At 41.9% G+C, this 15,797-nt stretch overlaps 2 protein-coding genes across 3 annotated transcripts; both read right to left on the bottom strand.

The window, feature by feature from the left end:
• Window positions 1-591: 591 nt before the first annotated feature.
• On the bottom strand, window positions 592-9,782 carry LOC120728391 (uncharacterized protein C16orf52 homolog B-like). Its single transcript, XM_040023245.1, has 3 exons — window positions 9,013-9,782; window positions 3,155-3,367; window positions 592-1,864 (listed from the first exon to the last, which is right to left on the bottom strand). The coding sequence occupies exons 1-3, from the start codon at window positions 9,116-9,118 to the stop codon at window positions 1,680-1,682; spliced, it is 504 nt and encodes a 167-aa protein (XP_039879179.1). The 5' UTR covers window positions 9,119-9,782; the 3' UTR covers window positions 592-1,679.
• Window positions 9,783-9,954: 172 nt separating this feature from the next.
• LOC120728386 (cytochrome b-c1 complex subunit 2, mitochondrial) lies at window positions 9,955-15,563 on the bottom strand. Of its 2 annotated transcripts, none has more exons than XM_040023240.1 (14): window positions 15,443-15,563; window positions 14,427-14,495; window positions 13,924-14,073; window positions 13,554-13,618; window positions 13,407-13,463; window positions 13,037-13,161; window positions 12,675-12,772; window positions 12,526-12,583; window positions 12,341-12,436; window positions 12,004-12,203; window positions 11,794-11,874; window positions 11,624-11,700; window positions 10,379-10,532; window positions 9,955-10,295 (listed from the first exon to the last, which is right to left on the bottom strand). In XM_040023240.1, exons 1-14 carry the CDS (start codon window positions 15,473-15,475, stop codon window positions 10,212-10,214), a joined length of 1,347 nt encoding a protein of 448 aa, XP_039879174.1. In that variant the 5' UTR covers window positions 15,476-15,563; the 3' UTR covers window positions 9,955-10,211. The 2 variants fall into 2 exon arrangements, with proteins under 2 accessions (XP_039879174.1, XP_039879173.1); XM_040023239.1 differs by lacking the exon at window positions 14,427-14,495 and adding an exon at window positions 14,290-14,391 and having other exon boundaries at window positions 15,443-15,553.
• Between the last annotated feature and the right edge of the window lie 234 nt (window positions 15,564-15,797).

The raw sequence follows: 15,797 nt of genomic DNA, 5'->3' as shown, positions 1-15,797 counted from the left end.
CCCCGGAGGTTTCTTCCTGCCAAGGAGTTTTACCTTCCCACTGTCACTGAGTTGCTCAAAGGGAGTCCCAAGGAAAAAGATAAACGCTCCTCTGGTTGTGCTTCATATGTGATGTGCTGCCTTCAGGCTAACTGCTAACTGGGGTTTCTCTCTAATATTTTAGGGTCTTTATCTTACAATAAATATACATTGAGGGGACTATTACAGTGAATTAGCAGCATAGGAATAGAAAAGAACTGAATTGAGCGGTTCTTCATATCTTGACTGTAATGAGTGGTTATTTGTGAGTTAGTGTTCACCATCTTGAAGCAGTCTGCCTGAACGACACCTATATGTCCAAGTGCACAGAATTGCTCCCACATGATTGGCTAGATTAATCAGCTGTTTAATGAGAGTGTACCTAACAAAGTGTTGAGTGTAGATATTTAGTATGGTAATGGTTGACATTGAGGACAATTGTATAAATACACACTACAACTTCAAGTGTGACCTTGATTGCTCTTACTGCAGACACTGTGTGTGTGGTTCAAACATCATAGATGCACACAGCATTATTTTGAGAAAAAGCATGAAAAAAAAAGGGAATGGGTATTCCCTTGTCATAATTTTAATGAGATGACACCTTCCATGCACAATTACAAACATCAGTGATTTGAAAAAAAAAAAATGGCACAGACACACACACAGGCATCAGCATTACAGATGAATAAAACAAGTCAATGATTCTATCATTCTTTGCACTGTTTAATCCATAAAATATTCTTTAAAAAAAAAAAAAAAGGTGAAAAATCAGTTTACTACATCAATAAGATTAGTAAAACTAACAGAGAACCACAACAGGCTTGACCTTTTCCTCACTGATTATTCACAATGTTAAAAGCTTAAAACTCTGACATCTTTCAACAGCTCCTCTTCCTTCTGTACGGACACATTTCACAGACTCAAGCATTACAAACTTTGGGCAGCTGTTGCTAATAGCCCATTTTACATTCCACTCAGAAATAGCATTTTTATGACTTCTTGTATCATGAACTTTATATTTATTCCATTGCAGTAAACCATCCTCAAGGCAATATGATCCACTTGACATAGCACTGGCAGAGAAGCTGGCCTTTTAAAACATACACTTCCAAATCTATCATATAAATAAAAGTAATGCAGCTTATATTATTTTGTAGCAGTGCTTGGGGGAAGAACAGACATCATACAGAGGTTGACTGGCCAATATCAGGGCCTCAGACTGCTATCAGGCCTGACATGTGCAAATCGTCCCTGATGGTTCAGATGAGAAGAACAACAGCTCTCCGTCGCCTGTCGTGAATTTTTAGGATGACAGCTCAGACGTTCACAATGCCCCCTTAAATTCCTCGAAAGCTCACATGTCACTTTTGCCATTTTATAATCTGTTTTCTGTTCACTGCCCTGCTTCTTGTTCACGAAGGAAAACAAGGAGGGCCGTTTCAGAGCTCCCTGCACCTGCTCGGCCTCTGAACAAACACATGCACAGATGGACTGCAGCGGTTTTGGCTCTGGTTGCGACAATTCGTCGGCGAGGGAAAGACAAGTACTTCTCAGCTTTCAGCGACGCTTCCAGCTCTGCCGCAGGAGAGTTCGCTCTAACGACGCTGGCTTCCAGTGGTAGCGGTTTTTTATGCGTTTAAAAAGAGAACGTGAGTTTGTCAGCCGGGCAGGCACACCTTCCCGGCAAACAGCAGTCCCACTATGGTGAAGAATATGGACAGAATGAAGAGTACGTAGGAGGAGCCCACCACTGTGTTGTTGGGCAGCTTATATGGCTGTCCTCCAACCTCGTTGATGTAGAATCCAATTGGGAAAATGAACGCAGCCATACAGAACAGGATCACTGCAATGAGAAAATACAAGGATAGAGAAGCATCAGCACCAATGATTCTGCTGCAGAACTAATCGCTCAGTCATACCAGAGTAAAAACAGGACAGCAGCCCCGAAAATATTTTTGCAAGTGACCAAGTTGCATCGACCGCTGATTGCACAACGTTTGAGTGTCCAACAACCCCAATGTTTGCAAAAAAATTGCCGAAAAGCAAAATTGCTGAAAGCCTGTGTTGCAGGATGGTTAAATCCCCATCGTGCAACAGTTACGTCACTAATTGTGGAGAAAACCCTGGAGTTTCAAATCTGTGGGTGCTGGCTGGAATGTAAGTAGTTAAGGTGAATTTATAAGTATGCAACAATTTCCACAGTTGATTATTAAACTGATTGCATGTAAAATCCAACTTGACCCAAATTGACAGCATACAAACTCCATTTTACTGCAGTTTTGATTCACCAAAGCCGCTTTGAAGACAGTTGCAGCCTACACAGTGGGCCGTTCTGGCTGTTGAGATGGTGGAGTCAGTGATGGAGTTAATCTTGGGGTCTCAAGTGTCACTTAGGAGGTAGAGTGCATCACCTACTAATCAGAAGGTCAGTGGTTCGATTCCTGGCTCCACCAGAATGTATTTTAAAGCATCCTTGGCCAAACTGCTGATCAGATTGCCCCTGATATCGGAGTGTGAGTGTGTGAATGTTAGATTAAAAGCATTAGACGTAAAAAATGCACTTGTATGAACGTGTGTGTGAATGCTCTGAGTGCTGTAATAGAGTAGAAAAGGACTATATAAGCACCAGTCCACTTACCAAAACACTGACCAGCTGTTATTAACCTGAATGTTTTTCTTTTAAACATTTAAAATAATATGACACTCTCTGCACACTAATTATGTCTCTTTTCTACGAAAATAAAAACTAGCAGCTATTAAACAGAGCTCCTTATATATATTTTTATGTTTTCATGATTACCAGAGCTTTCCCACAGTGAAAATAATTCTGATGCAGAGGTAGCTGAAGTTTATTTCACAGCTTTTTTCTGAATTTATTATATAATTTTGGTTTGGTACTCTACATCCATTAGCACACAGCTGCACTGCAAATCTCAGCAAGTTCAAGTTTAGCTGGAGCACATAAGCCAGTCCCTTTCCCTTTGCAGAAAGGGAAAAAGTCCTTTTACAATCCCCGCTGTGAGTAACCACAGGCCTGTAAACACATCCCAGAGCCACGCTCGCAGGTGAAACTGAAAAAGATTATTTGAGCGCATTTTTTGATTGAGTGCAAATTGTGGCAGTGGATACGTACTCCCCGTGAAGGCGATCCATCGGGCATATCTGCTGGCCTCTCGGTGCCAGTGTGACATCACAACAAGACCGCAGGTGACTGTAAGGGAGATGATGCCCAGGATGATGAAAAGCAACACGGTGATCCATTCTCCCGGCAGCCGTGGGGGGGTGCAGGTCCGATCTCGGCCATGGATGGTCTGGCACTGCCGGACGAGACCCAAAGTCAAAGAGCCTGGGGAGAGGAAGGAAGGTAGGTGAAATATGAGAAAAATGAGGTTTGTGATGTTGCATCCATCAACAAAGCAGAAAAATCACGCTGAGACAAACAATAAGCAAACATCATTGTGTGGCATACACAATGGTCTCTATAGAACATGGTATTGATTATTTCAGGTGAATATTGATTCAGGTTTTCATCAAAGCAGTGCTGGTTCTGTACATTTTCACCAAAGAATGACGGGTAAAGGTACTCCAAAAAAAAAAAAACCTTTTGAAATACAGGATAAATCTTGTCATTGGCACAGTATGAATCATAAGATCTCTTCTCCACTAATAGGAGTTGTGAGACAGGTAAGAAAGCCTGCTGCAAAGGAAATGTGACGAAATGCATGAGAATGGATCGTTGGAGAGTTTCAGTCAGTATATCACTACACTGCTATTAGACTTCAGTGCTGCATACTGATCACAGTATTTTACTAATGACACTATTTACAGTTGTGCTGTCATAGACTTATTTACACTGATCCATCCACATAAAAGTCACGGAGTTCCACAGGGATCTGTTCTAGGACCACTACAGAAAATATTATCAGAGGGCAACATGAGATACCATCAGGGCCATTTCCACCACAGAAAAGATGGTGGTAGAAGTACAACTTCTAGCGCCAAAACTGAGTTATTTAAAACTTTATGCTGAGGCAAATTCTGCATCTTTTTAATAAACCATGACTCGTTTTATGTCTTGGTTCCCACTGAAATTAAAGGTCATTTAGACCCCAATACTTATCACTTTATATATGTTTCCATTGTGCAGATATATTCATCTATGAAAGATGAAAGAAATGAAACTAAAACTTTTACCTAGAAGCCTGGATGACCCACAGTTTTATACTTCTAGATGCAGACAATACTTACTTTATTGTACTTGGCCCTAAAAACCTCAAAAACACAAAAAGACTTCTCTGCTGTTGTTTGTGCTTATCCTCTGAAACTTCCAGGTCTGGTTTCTGCTAGCAAGACACGCCCAGTTTTCCCACAGCAGCTTTTGTTATTTCACTTAACAGACTTATGTATTTGTGTTTCTTTCCCCTTTGTAGCTGGAAAAATATAACATTGCTTTGTTTTTATGGACCAATCAGTAACATCGGAAAGAAATGACATCACAGCTGTGAGGTGGGTTATTTCTGTAACACAAACCATAGACTTTAATAGACAATGAACTTTCAGGTTGAGAAAGTTAAGCCGATGGTGAAGGACCTTATTCCTGCACTATTTCTAATGACCAGAAGGGGGCAGCTTTCAAAGACTGTATGCTCACTTGATCTAAGACCTAAGTAAACACCGTCTTGAGGAGTTTATGATTTTTATCGCTAGTTTCACAGTTTACTGAGTGCAACATAATGTTCATTTTTTACATTCTGTCCCACGTTAGAGACAAAAAGTACGACAAAGCAGAGTATACCTTGCGGCGGGCAGCATGCAGTGGCCACACTTTCTCATTTAGATCAGATGGATGAAGAAATAGAGGAGACATCTTTTATTTACAGTCTATGCCACAAACACACACAATCTGCATGTAGTTAATGTGGCTAAATAGTCAGTATGTGACTGATAGACTCTTCCCTTTAAGCTTCACGTCCACTGTGAGTAGTGTTTAATGTTGTAGAAAGACACTGTGTTGACATGATGACCCTGCAGGAGTCTTTCTCCCCTCCCCACCACAGTCCACAGGGGCCCGAGGAACCTGCTATTATAAAAAACTGGTTGATCGGTAGAACACCAGCAGCAGTATGATATCAAACAGGTCAGGAGTTCTGGCACAAAACGGCAAAGCATCATGCACAGAGAGAGCAACGGAAATGAAGAGATTAGTGGCGCGAGTCCTCTGATGGCCTCCTGTCTCCCAGAGGCCTGGTGGGTGCGGTGATATCAGGTAGGAGGGCTACTGTCTGCACTTGGAGCCCAACAGAGACTGCATCTGCTCAACTTTGCATCCACGCCAACAAGATAAGACTCCAAGCAAACCAGTGCGCGCACTGAGAGTGGAAAAAAAAAAGCTAAATAAAATCCTCCCACACTATCATTTGTTCACTCGCCTCACTCTGTTTTCTTTCTTTCCCTGAATTATCTTTAGAAGAGAAGCTGTATACATTTTTAGCATTTAGCAATGCAATCAAGGTTATTTCGACCCAATGAGTGTAGTATTAACACACTTAGCGTGATTACAAGCAAACCGCATAAAAAAAGAGAGAAGGAAAAAAACAGTGAAGCACTGAAACATCTTTTAATTTGGCAGGGAATTAAATACAATAAACCGCATTTGAATAAACATCTGGTACTCACAGCAATCAAGCCGCTGTCAATTTAGATTTAACTGTTAAGTATTTGTAAATGCACATGTGGTTTTTATCCTCACTCCACCCACGAGACAAGTACAGCACAAAAAGCTGCTTCACATAAAAAGAATTGAATACTTTAGACCATGCATGTTAACAAAGATCCTAATGTTGGGGTGATGATAGAACGGCCGGCTGAAGGAAACATCAGGCCTGAGTCAGATCCCCCCGCAGGCTGACCTAGACCCCATTTCCACAGGACATCCTGTTCTTACCACAGGGTGGAGGAAAGTGCAAATGGTGGATCCATTTCCCTGGAAACTGCCCTAATGATCCAAAAATCAAGTCTGCTGTGGCTACACATTCACACAATCATCCAAACTCTGAAAGCTTTTGCCCTGAGGGACAAACATCTGCTCATCCGAACAGACCGGGAACAGAAATGCAACATTCTGATTACAGCTTGTTTGGGTCACTAAACGCAATCAGCTGTCTACAGGAAACTGGAGAAAGAACTTCACAAGTAATCTTTCATTACCTAAAGGAAACGAAGCTAGGTTTCCAGCAAGTATGCAGTCGATAACCTAACTAAGAAAATCAACACCTAAAAAGCGAATGGCTAACTGTGGAGGTCATATGAAAAGCACCTAAACTCAGGCACTTAACACCTGATGTGCCATTTGACCCTGTGGTGGCTGAGGATTTCTGTCTCGAGCACTTATTGAATGTTTTGGCATCAATTGTGCTTGAAGTGTTCGGCGTGTTCGCAAATGTTCAGTCATACATGTAGGCTACAGATGGGAATCACCAGACATCCCATGATACGAGATTATTCCGACTTTTACCATTCTGTGACATGCTTTGTCAATATCAGTTTTATCCAATAAGATACTTTTTTGCTGCAAAATAAGACTATCAAGCACATCAACACTATCACTAAAACCTGCCACAGATGTTCTCATAAAACAGTCAGTCTGCCATCAGTCTGCAATTAAATGGGGCCAAGTTGGCAATTACATGCAGTCTGTTTCTGATAATACAGCAATTAGCTGCAATAAATCATCGAAAATCACATATCTGTTACTGTCTACATAGACAGAAATTCACATGTAACTATTACATTTGAGCTCAGCCTTCCTTTTCTGTTGGAATTAACCAAAATACAACCAGCTGAAACCAGTTGAATCCTCTCGAGTTGCACTCATTGACATATTTGAAAACCTTTGACAATCTCTCTGAGAGTGATTGCACTAGTAATTTAATATACGGTGTCCCTGTAAGGAAAATACTGATTACTTCAAACTGAATCACCTAAATGAGGATTAGAGTTTGTTTTTACACAATACGATATATATTTATCAGTTTGAGGAAGACGTGACTACACTGAGCACACACGGCTAAAATGAATTATGTCAGAACTGAGCATGTAGAACTTAATTGCCCGGGTGGAAAAAATTACTTTCCCAAGAGGTCCAATTAAAAGTCAAACATCCTCAGTCCCACACAGCACTTCCTGCCTTCAGGTAATTACCATCCAGCTAATTAGACAGGCACACGAGGCTTTTACTACAGTCATTTCACACTATTATTTACTTTGAGGAACGGGAGATAAGAGCTTCACAATGTGAGCTCTTTCTAAGCTTCAGTTCGTTTACAACTATGGCATTTTATAAAAGAAAAATTTACCTGTTTCTCATTTAATCGTGCAAAAATAACCGCTTCTTATATCCTTAACGAGCAGCTGAAACCATTTATTTTTTAAAGAACAAATTCAATCCTGTAATGACCACTCAGTACGGCTGTTATATCCTCGTCTCTGCTCCTCTGAAGCATTTTGATGGAGGTGACAAGAGCCTCGTGCAGCTGTGCACACAGTCGTTTGTGCCAGTTTTAGTCAATGTTTAGCTTTGGATGCTGCATCTGTGTATTGCTTTACTGCAATAAGCAGATAACCAGGAAGGCTGAAACTACATCTTCAGCTGTAGCGCACGCTTACCAATAACCACTAATCATCTAATTTTATGCAAAGAAACAGCTGAGCAAACCAAACTGAGCAAACCAAACTCTTAAATTGTATAATCATTTAAAATATAAATGTTTGTCCTCCAGTGTACATTTAGTTACCTGTAACAACAAGTGTATGCCTTTTTAATAGACTTTTTGCAAAAGTATTAATCTATCATTTGGAAGGGTTTGGTGCCTTTGCTGCAAGCCTATCACAAACGCAGGCCAACTACACACTATCTGCTTTAAATTATCCTTATGTGTCAAAACCGTGGCAGGACTCTACTGTCAGCAAACTGAATGGACTGGACATAGTTTGTAAAACACATCTATCAGGACTTCACCATAGTCCAAGTAACTCTGTAGACATCCACAGTGTGACGTTGGTGAAACACAGATCAAAGAAACTGTGTTTCCATAAACACCATGACCTCAGTAATTGTGAAACAGCAGATGACCAAAGTGACCAAAAGAGTGAGTAGGTCCTTATCAAAGAGCGGTCACCATAATGGAGCTTTAGGTTCCCCGGTAGAGCCAGAAGAACCTGGAGGAAGAACAGCCATCTCAGCAGTAGTCCATGAAACAAGTCTTAATGGCGGGGCAGCAAAAGGAAGACACTTGAGTTCCCTGTTGTTCTTTCTCGCGTGCTGAATAGCGCAGGAGAAAGGCCACTTTTTGCATGTTCTGGAAATATTCTGATTTAGGTGAGGGTGCTGCCAGGGTAGAAGGTGAAGAAGTCAGGTCTGGTGATCTCATGCTATAAACTTTTTGGACTATTTTTATCTTAATAATAGAAAACAGTCCAGAACCTGACCTTCCAAAGTTCAGGGATGCACTGCATGTGTGAAAACAGCTGACAGGATGCCAAATGGTATTTAAAGGACTCTGAGAGCTGGAGGGAAAAAAAGATTCTCCAGCGTAAGAGACGAAAACTGCACCCATCATGCAAGGTTAAACCAGCTGATGCCCTCCTACAGTAAAGCATGGTGGCTGTGGCATCAGGCCATGTGCTTGTCAGAGACTTTTATCCCTTGAAACAAACAGGAAAGCCTTGCATACCTAAATAGTGAAACAGTGTGAAACAGTGTGTGCAGCTGGTTGTTACTGAGCAGCTTTTTTTGTTGTTGTTTTTAATAAGAAGACAGAATTAAGAGTGCAATCTTCCACAATTGTTCTGCTGCCTGCTTATTTTTCTACAGTGGGTAAACTTTTTCATCTCATGTGGTTGTTGGTAGATTTCCTTTTCCTGTGTCACCCCGACTTCCCCACATGCAAAGCACAAAAAACAAAACACAGTGCTGGAGTGTCCGCAACCTACCGCCTGATTCTCCGATGTTGATCCAGTCCGGGTTGGCAACGCTGGCGATGGCGAAGATGTCCGCAGCTAGAAAGAGACATCCTGATATCACCGTGAGTTTATCCATGTCGGTGAACACAAAAGGAGGGACCGAGGCAGACAGGGCATCGAGAAGTGACCTAAACCCGCATGTCGTGTCCCATCACTGTGGAATTTGGCCTGTGCCTCTTCCACGCCCTCTCTTCACATTGTATTTAATTTCCGGTGGTTTGATGTCCATGCATGGGGTGATTTCTCTTTGTTGTTCCTCCGAAAGTGGACTGACTGACCCGACCTGCTGGCCCAGGAGGGGAGTATCGCTGCAGGGGGGTCACGGGTCGCTCCACCGCATCTCGGTGATATTCGTGGGGAAAACACGAGTGGAGATTATATTTAAAGAACAAAATACTGTTTTATGCATGCACTGGACTTGGTGCCTGAGTTTGCATGAACAGTCCGATCTCTCTCCCCACATATGGAAGCTGTTTCCTACCTCGGGAAGACCACAGGCGGAAAACGCCGCCCATGCTCACATTAAAGCGGCTTTCCGGAGCTTCACCCCCCACACTCGCACATCCAGCTTTCTTACTTCTCACTGAACGCCTTCTTTCCTCGCAAAATGACCCTGCTTTCTCAGAGGAAGACAAACTCAAATCTAGACAGCCTACCTCTACCCTCCCGTCTCCACGCCCGTCACTCTCGCGAGAAAATCCGTAAACTCTCGCAGCTTTTTTTTTTTTTTTTTCCATCGTGCAGATTTATGTAGGTGGTAATAATTTCCTGGACACACACGGTGGGGACTAAAGCCCCATTCCCGAAAGCATGCAGCCACACTGTGGTTATTATCAGATCAAGTAAACTCAAGTCTGATTTGATCAGTTTCCACCAACTCAAACTTTTATTCAAGACACCAATGACCTTAAACTCTGTGCGGTAGATAGAATTTATTCCTTATTTTACATCAGCTATACAGTTAACGTGGACACATGAGTGTGATGCACCAGAGCAGCATCACCTGAAAGTATACTGTTTCAACACCTATAAATACCCAGTGTTGTTACAACAAATGTCTGAGGAGAACACCATTGTAAAATAATCCTTTTTTTGTTGTTCAAATGTAGAAGAAACGAATTCTGCTTTGCTGTCAACCACGCTTGAGTGTGTGGTGATGAGGGTGGGATTTAGATCTCATCCACGAAGGGTGTTTTTACAAGATTGCCACTGGATGCCATGGTCTTCTTTCCAGATACGAATGTTTTGGCAGCCTGAAAAAAAGAAGAAGAGCTAAGTTTACACGCCACTTTTACACTACGACAAAGCACAGACACAAAACAAAACAAAGTCTTACATTAGCAACATCAGTCAAGGAAATGTTGTCAATTTTTTTGGAGATTTCTTCGGGGGATTGGTAGGATGCATCAGTCAGAGCCTGACTGCCCATGGCTTCCAGCAAACCCTCTGAGGTTTCCAGAGACATCAGGTAGTGGCACTTAAGCTGAGCCCTGCAGAAAGAAACGAGGAGGGGAATGTATTAAATATTATGCAGTTAGCATAGTTTAAAATTGTTTAAAAGTTTTAATAAGGAATCTTATTTATCTGCAAATGTTATTAAAAGAAAAAAATACAGGAATGAGTAAAAAGAAAAAAGAAATATGGAGGTGATGGAGGGCAGAGCTTCATCCAGTAGTGAGTCAGGTCCTAGTTAGGGGGTGTTTTGAACATGAAACCAGTCTGGCAAGAGCAGCTGCTGGGTCCAGCTGGCCAGCCTCCACCAGGGGTCGACTGCAGCTGCAGACAGGTGTGAAGAAAGGCCCAAGTGGCAGTGGACCTGCATTCTTCAGTGGGGCCAGTGACAGAGGTGAAGCCATCAGTCAGCTATTACGTGCTACCAAAAGCAGACTGTGACACACCCCGAAATCAAATTAAAAGTAATTGCAGACCACCAGAACCGTTCCACAGACTCATAAAATAGACCCAAGACAGACTGTTCCTTAAAGACTCTAAACATCAGGTGGGTTTGAGCTTTTAGGGAGGGTTGAAAATGCACCACTGCAAATGAAAGGATGCATTTGGTAGTGAACACGTGGAAGCCAAATTCATAATTGAGATCAATGTCCAAAACATCTGCTAGCTCTGTATCAACAATGACGCCACAAAAAAGGCAACAAGTGGCAGCTGTACAAAAAAAAAAAAACCCCAGAAATTACAAGCTGTGGGAGAAGTCTGAACTCACTTCCTGAAGGCAGATAAATCATACAATGCCAGTAAAAATGTGATGCTTCTCTCTACTGCAGCGTGTTTAAAGGATTTTTAAATTACATAACACAATCCAGTGCGCATGTAGCATCTTCCTTTTATAGGCCAGCGGCCCCTTTCATATTTTTCCTGCCTTGAAAAACAAAAAAAAGAAGCTAATTTTAATTACTCTATATACCGATGAATCTATCAGCATTATTTGTCACTAGATTTTTCTTTCATTAACCTACCCCCCCCCCCTAGCGTTTCTATAGCCAAATAGCAGAAAATGTACATTTTCTGTCAGAGGTACATTCTGTCGGGTCTCTCTCATCCTGTTTCTGTCTGTCTGACTCACTTTGCTCGAGTGAGGTCAGCAGCTGTGACTCCACCGTCAGCAACAGCCTTCACCTGGGCAAGAGCAGCCTTGATCACCTGCAGAGAAGAGTGAAACAGTGCTCTCAATAGCAGTTTCATTTGGGGGGAAAGAAAAGAAAAATTATTTTCAAGACTACGGGGCATACTCACATCACCAGCAGCTGCAGCCTGAGAGATGGTGTAGACCCCAAACAGACCAGAGTCAGAGTAGCTTGTATTGAAAGCAGTGACCTGGTGTGGGAGACGAAGACTGAATTAGAATAAAGCTGGATTGTGTTTTTGTGGTTAATGTGCAGACACACTGCTCTGTAGGCGTATGGCTTATTTACAATTTATCTTACAAAACTGAAAGGCACTCACATCAAAGGGGTCTGCTGTTGCCTTGGAAACACCCTGGACCAGTTTACTGGCGACGCCTGCTCCTCTCTTGACGTGCGGCCCAGCTCCCAGTAAATGCTGCAGCACACTGAAGGCCAGAGCCTCGCTGGTGCCTGCTGCTGGTGACTGGCTCACCACGGCTGAATGGACCAGACTGCTGGTGCTGGGCAGGCGAATCTCACCTGGAAATGGGCACGAGGTCATGAGACAGGGAAGTCTGCAAGGTCTATCAATTTCTCAGGTTGGAATCATTCATTCAAAATTTGCTTAAATCCTATATTTTTTCTTTTCCTTCCCCCTCTCAGCCAGCTCGCCTCACCTCCACGATACTGTGCCTTAGCCCCTGTGGTGCCGGCTCCACTGCGGATGTTGAGGAACTGCTCTCCCACTTGCTTCAGCACAGTGTGGTCAACACCTAGTAGAAAGGTAAGCATTGTTATCGTTTATCAGAAATCTGGCTACTTCTTTCTTTATATGGAAAATACTTTAAATCCTAACACTTACCAAGTCCAACAAGGGCCATTCTTGCACTGGTGAAATTGTTCTGGACAAACTGGTGCAGCTGGGGAAAAATGGAAACATTGCAATAATTCATAATTGTTTTAGTTTGTACGTTTCATACTGATAAAAGACAAATAAAAATATATACTCACATGCTCAGAGTGGATGTCGTTGATCATGTGGTCTGGGCAGTACAAGGAGTTACACAGGGCGTTCTTGTAGGCAGCTTCATGCAGACCTTCAACCACACCTGAAAAAGATGGATAGGGTGACTGTTAGCTGCAGCGCACTCATGGTGAAGAAAAAACAGAGAGAACATTACTGTCCCTATATAACAGTTTGGTATCTAGGCTCTACAGGCTAATTATTGATTAATCGAACAACCAAGAAGCTTTTTAAAATATTAATCAGGCTCACAGGTGGGAATATAAATTAAGTAGTTCTATATTAAAACAACAGATCCCTTAAAAATCTTTCAAAAAACTGAGTGTCGTGAGAGAAACAAAGGGCCCACCTATCTGGGTGCTCTGTGCAGCTTGTGCCTTGTCCACCTTTACTTTTGGGGTGAGGTCTGACACCTCCCACGAACGGAATTCGGGGGCTGTTGTCACATTGATCAAATACTCCATCACTGTGTCACTAGAGACCAATAATAGAGCAAGCGGGAAAAGACAGTTATCACTCCTGCAACATCACATCTCAGAGCATTCATATGCTCCAGTGAATGTAGTCATTTCACCAAAATATGGAAAAGTGTGTAAACAGAAAGAGACAAAGTTCTTTAAGTATCTCCTAGTACTTCAAACATTTTCATTACATTATTATTACTATTACTCAATCATGTCAACACACATCATACACACAGGTGATATGCAGAGACTCACACGTCATCTCTTAAGCAGTCAACGGTGTAGGTCATATTCTCTCTGGATGAAGTCACGCTGCACAAAAATAAACAGATATGCAATTAGACACCTAAAAAAAATCAGCATTAAATGACTGTTTACAGGATAAACCTTTTAGTTACTGACCTAAGACTGCCTCCCACTGCCTCAATACCACGGCATATCTTGAAAGCTGAAGCTCCCTTGGTTGTCTGAAAAGGTAGAAAAGTTAAGTAACATGTCAACTGAAATGAAGCAATGTTACACACGATTACAAAAGCAGTGGTCTTAAGCTCCATTTATTAACAACAGTTGTGCAGGCTTTTTAATATGTAAACACTGTTATATTTCTAATCAAAATAAGACTTTTACCTAAAACTGAATAAAGATTTGGTTTGTATTCCGGTGCTTCTGCAGCTTTACTCATTTCTGTCTTTCAACAACACCAAAGGACCAAGGTTGATGATGACAATGTTTACTTCAAGCTAAATGTGATGATTTTTTTTAAGTTACATACCAGACCGGACGCCAGCCGGAGGAGGTGGGTGACACCCTGGTTTTCAGGGGTTTCATAGCGACACCCAGCCTTGATGAAGACTCCAATTTTGGAGGCTGGAGAATAATTCTCCAATGAAGCGATAACCAGCCCACTGGGCAGCCTGGTCACCTGGAGACATATAGAGATGTCCTTTAGCATTCTTAGTACCCTGAGTTATAGGCAGTGATTCAGTTAACTGGTTTCCTTGGCTTTCATTTATACAGCTCAGATAATGCGGGCATTTAGTTAGATTACTTAACATTTATATTCAGCAAGGTGAAACAAACAGATAAAGCTTAAAACACAACCAATATATACTACAATTCTCATCACTGCCCGACATACGTGGACATCCTGGTAGGAATGGCCAACCCTGGGAGAGAGGCTGAGGCCAGCCAGGGGCTGAGCAAGGGACTGGTCTTTTCTGGCAGCCGCATAGAAGCGTTTCTGCAGAGAAGAAAAAGAAGTCAACAACCACTGACCTGAACATCCTGTGGATGAAAACCAGTGACCTCCACCTTACGGGCAGCCTGGGCTGCATAAAACCTTGTCTGGGGAAAAAAAAACAAAGAATACAGGAAGGCAGGACATTACAACTAATGTTTTGCTGGCCTTTTGGCTGATATGAGCACAAACTTTAAAATAATGGGATCAATGGCATTAGTAGGGCAGCCTGTACTAAAAGAACTGAATGTTGTGACTAAATATGAAGCTAGAATTATGCAGGTGAAAAAATAATCTTATGACAAGGCCCACTTAAGTCTCTGTTCTGCATTTTGTTTAAGCATATCACCTGGTTTTAATCTGCAGGTCAATTTTTCCAAATTATCTTTGAAGGTATCAAGGATTTGTAAGATTGTAATGTACTCTGAAGTGTAATAACAACCTCTATATGGTTCTTGGTGTGTTCCATCAGAACGATGGCAAACAACATTACAAGCCTTTAACGACAAATGTGAAAAAGTAAGAACTTATCTTTTTAAAACTAGCTACAATCTACCATTTCAGGCTGCAAAGGTTCTCACTCAGTAAACACACATAAGTGTAGATGTTTACTGCAAAATCCAAACTGCAATAATTGCACAATATTGCAGATAAGAAAGAGGAAGATATAATTAGATAGTAAAATGGAAATGTAAGTTAAGCAACTCGACGGCTAGGTCCTTCGTAAACATGAACCTAGCTAGCTCTCATCTCTCAGACGTCAACTAGTTTGATTTCTCTAAGCCTTACTTGAATTAACTGAATAGACAGTATTAAGCTGGGTGTACAATGACTTAAAATCCGCGGGGTTCGTGATGTAACTAGCAGGTTATTGCTGGTTATGCTCGGAGTCATTCATGACCAGACTTAGCTGACTGCTTCCTCGTCTGCTCTTCATCAAAGCCTGCCCGGACACGACCCGGAATTTAGACACCGTCTAACAAACACAGCCCACAGCTCGGTGTGCAAATGTTCCGACACACAGACACGTAGGACACATTGCCCGAGTCCTCACCGATAACTGACTGATTCCCCGAATCCCCTTCATCTCCCCTCTTGCCTTGGGTCAGGACGATAAAGCAATATGGCTGGCTTCAAAGTGCCCTACCCAGAATGCTCAGCGCTTTCTTCGCTTGTACGTCTGCCTAGTCAGTGACCGCGCGCCCTCTGCTGCCCTGGAGATAAAATAAAATAAAATAAAATAAAATAAAATAAAATAAAATAAAATAAAATAAAATAAAATAAAATAAAATAAAATAAAATAAAATAAAATAAAATATTTCTTTCATTGGACCAGAAGTTATGTAAACGAATGTTGAATGTGGAGCTGCCAGGCAGGAGGATAAAATGAAAACCACAGAGGATGTTCA

The sequence above is a fragment of the Simochromis diagramma genome, unplaced genomic scaffold (genome assembly GCF_900408965.1).
Source record: "Simochromis diagramma unplaced genomic scaffold, fSimDia1.1 OVJJ01000208.1, whole genome shotgun sequence".
Classification (NCBI taxonomy): domain Eukaryota; kingdom Metazoa; phylum Chordata; class Actinopteri; order Cichliformes; family Cichlidae; genus Simochromis; species Simochromis diagramma.
Note: the sequence above shows the minus strand (reverse complement) of the source record. Positions and strands in the feature narration are given on the sequence as shown.

Excerpts from the sequence above, each read along its gene's own strand:
- LOC120728391 (XM_040023245.1), bottom strand. The coding sequence starts at position 9,118 with ATGGATAAACTCACGGTGATATCAGGATGTCTCTTTCTAGCTGCGGAC. Across the intron at positions 3,368-9,012 it reads CAACATCGGAGAATCAGGCG|GCTCTTTGACTTTGGGTCTC; the intron begins GTAGGTTGCGGA and ends TCCTCTCCCCAG. Across the intron at positions 1,865-3,154 it reads ATGGATCGCCTTCACGGGGA|TGATCCTGTTCTGTATGGCT; the intron begins GTACGTATCCAC and ends TTCTCATTGCAG.
- LOC120728386 (XM_040023239.1), bottom strand. The coding sequence starts at position 15,475 with ATGAAGGGGATTCGGGGAATCAGTCAGTTATCG. Across the intron at positions 13,619-13,923 it reads TCCGGCTGGCGTCCGGTCTG|ACAACCAAGGGAGCTTCAGC; the intron begins GTATGTAACTTA and ends CTACCTTTTCAG. Across the intron at positions 13,464-13,553 it reads GCAGTGGGAGGCAGTCTTAG|CGTGACTTCATCCAGAGAGA; the intron begins GTCAGTAACTAA and ends ATTTTTGTGCAG.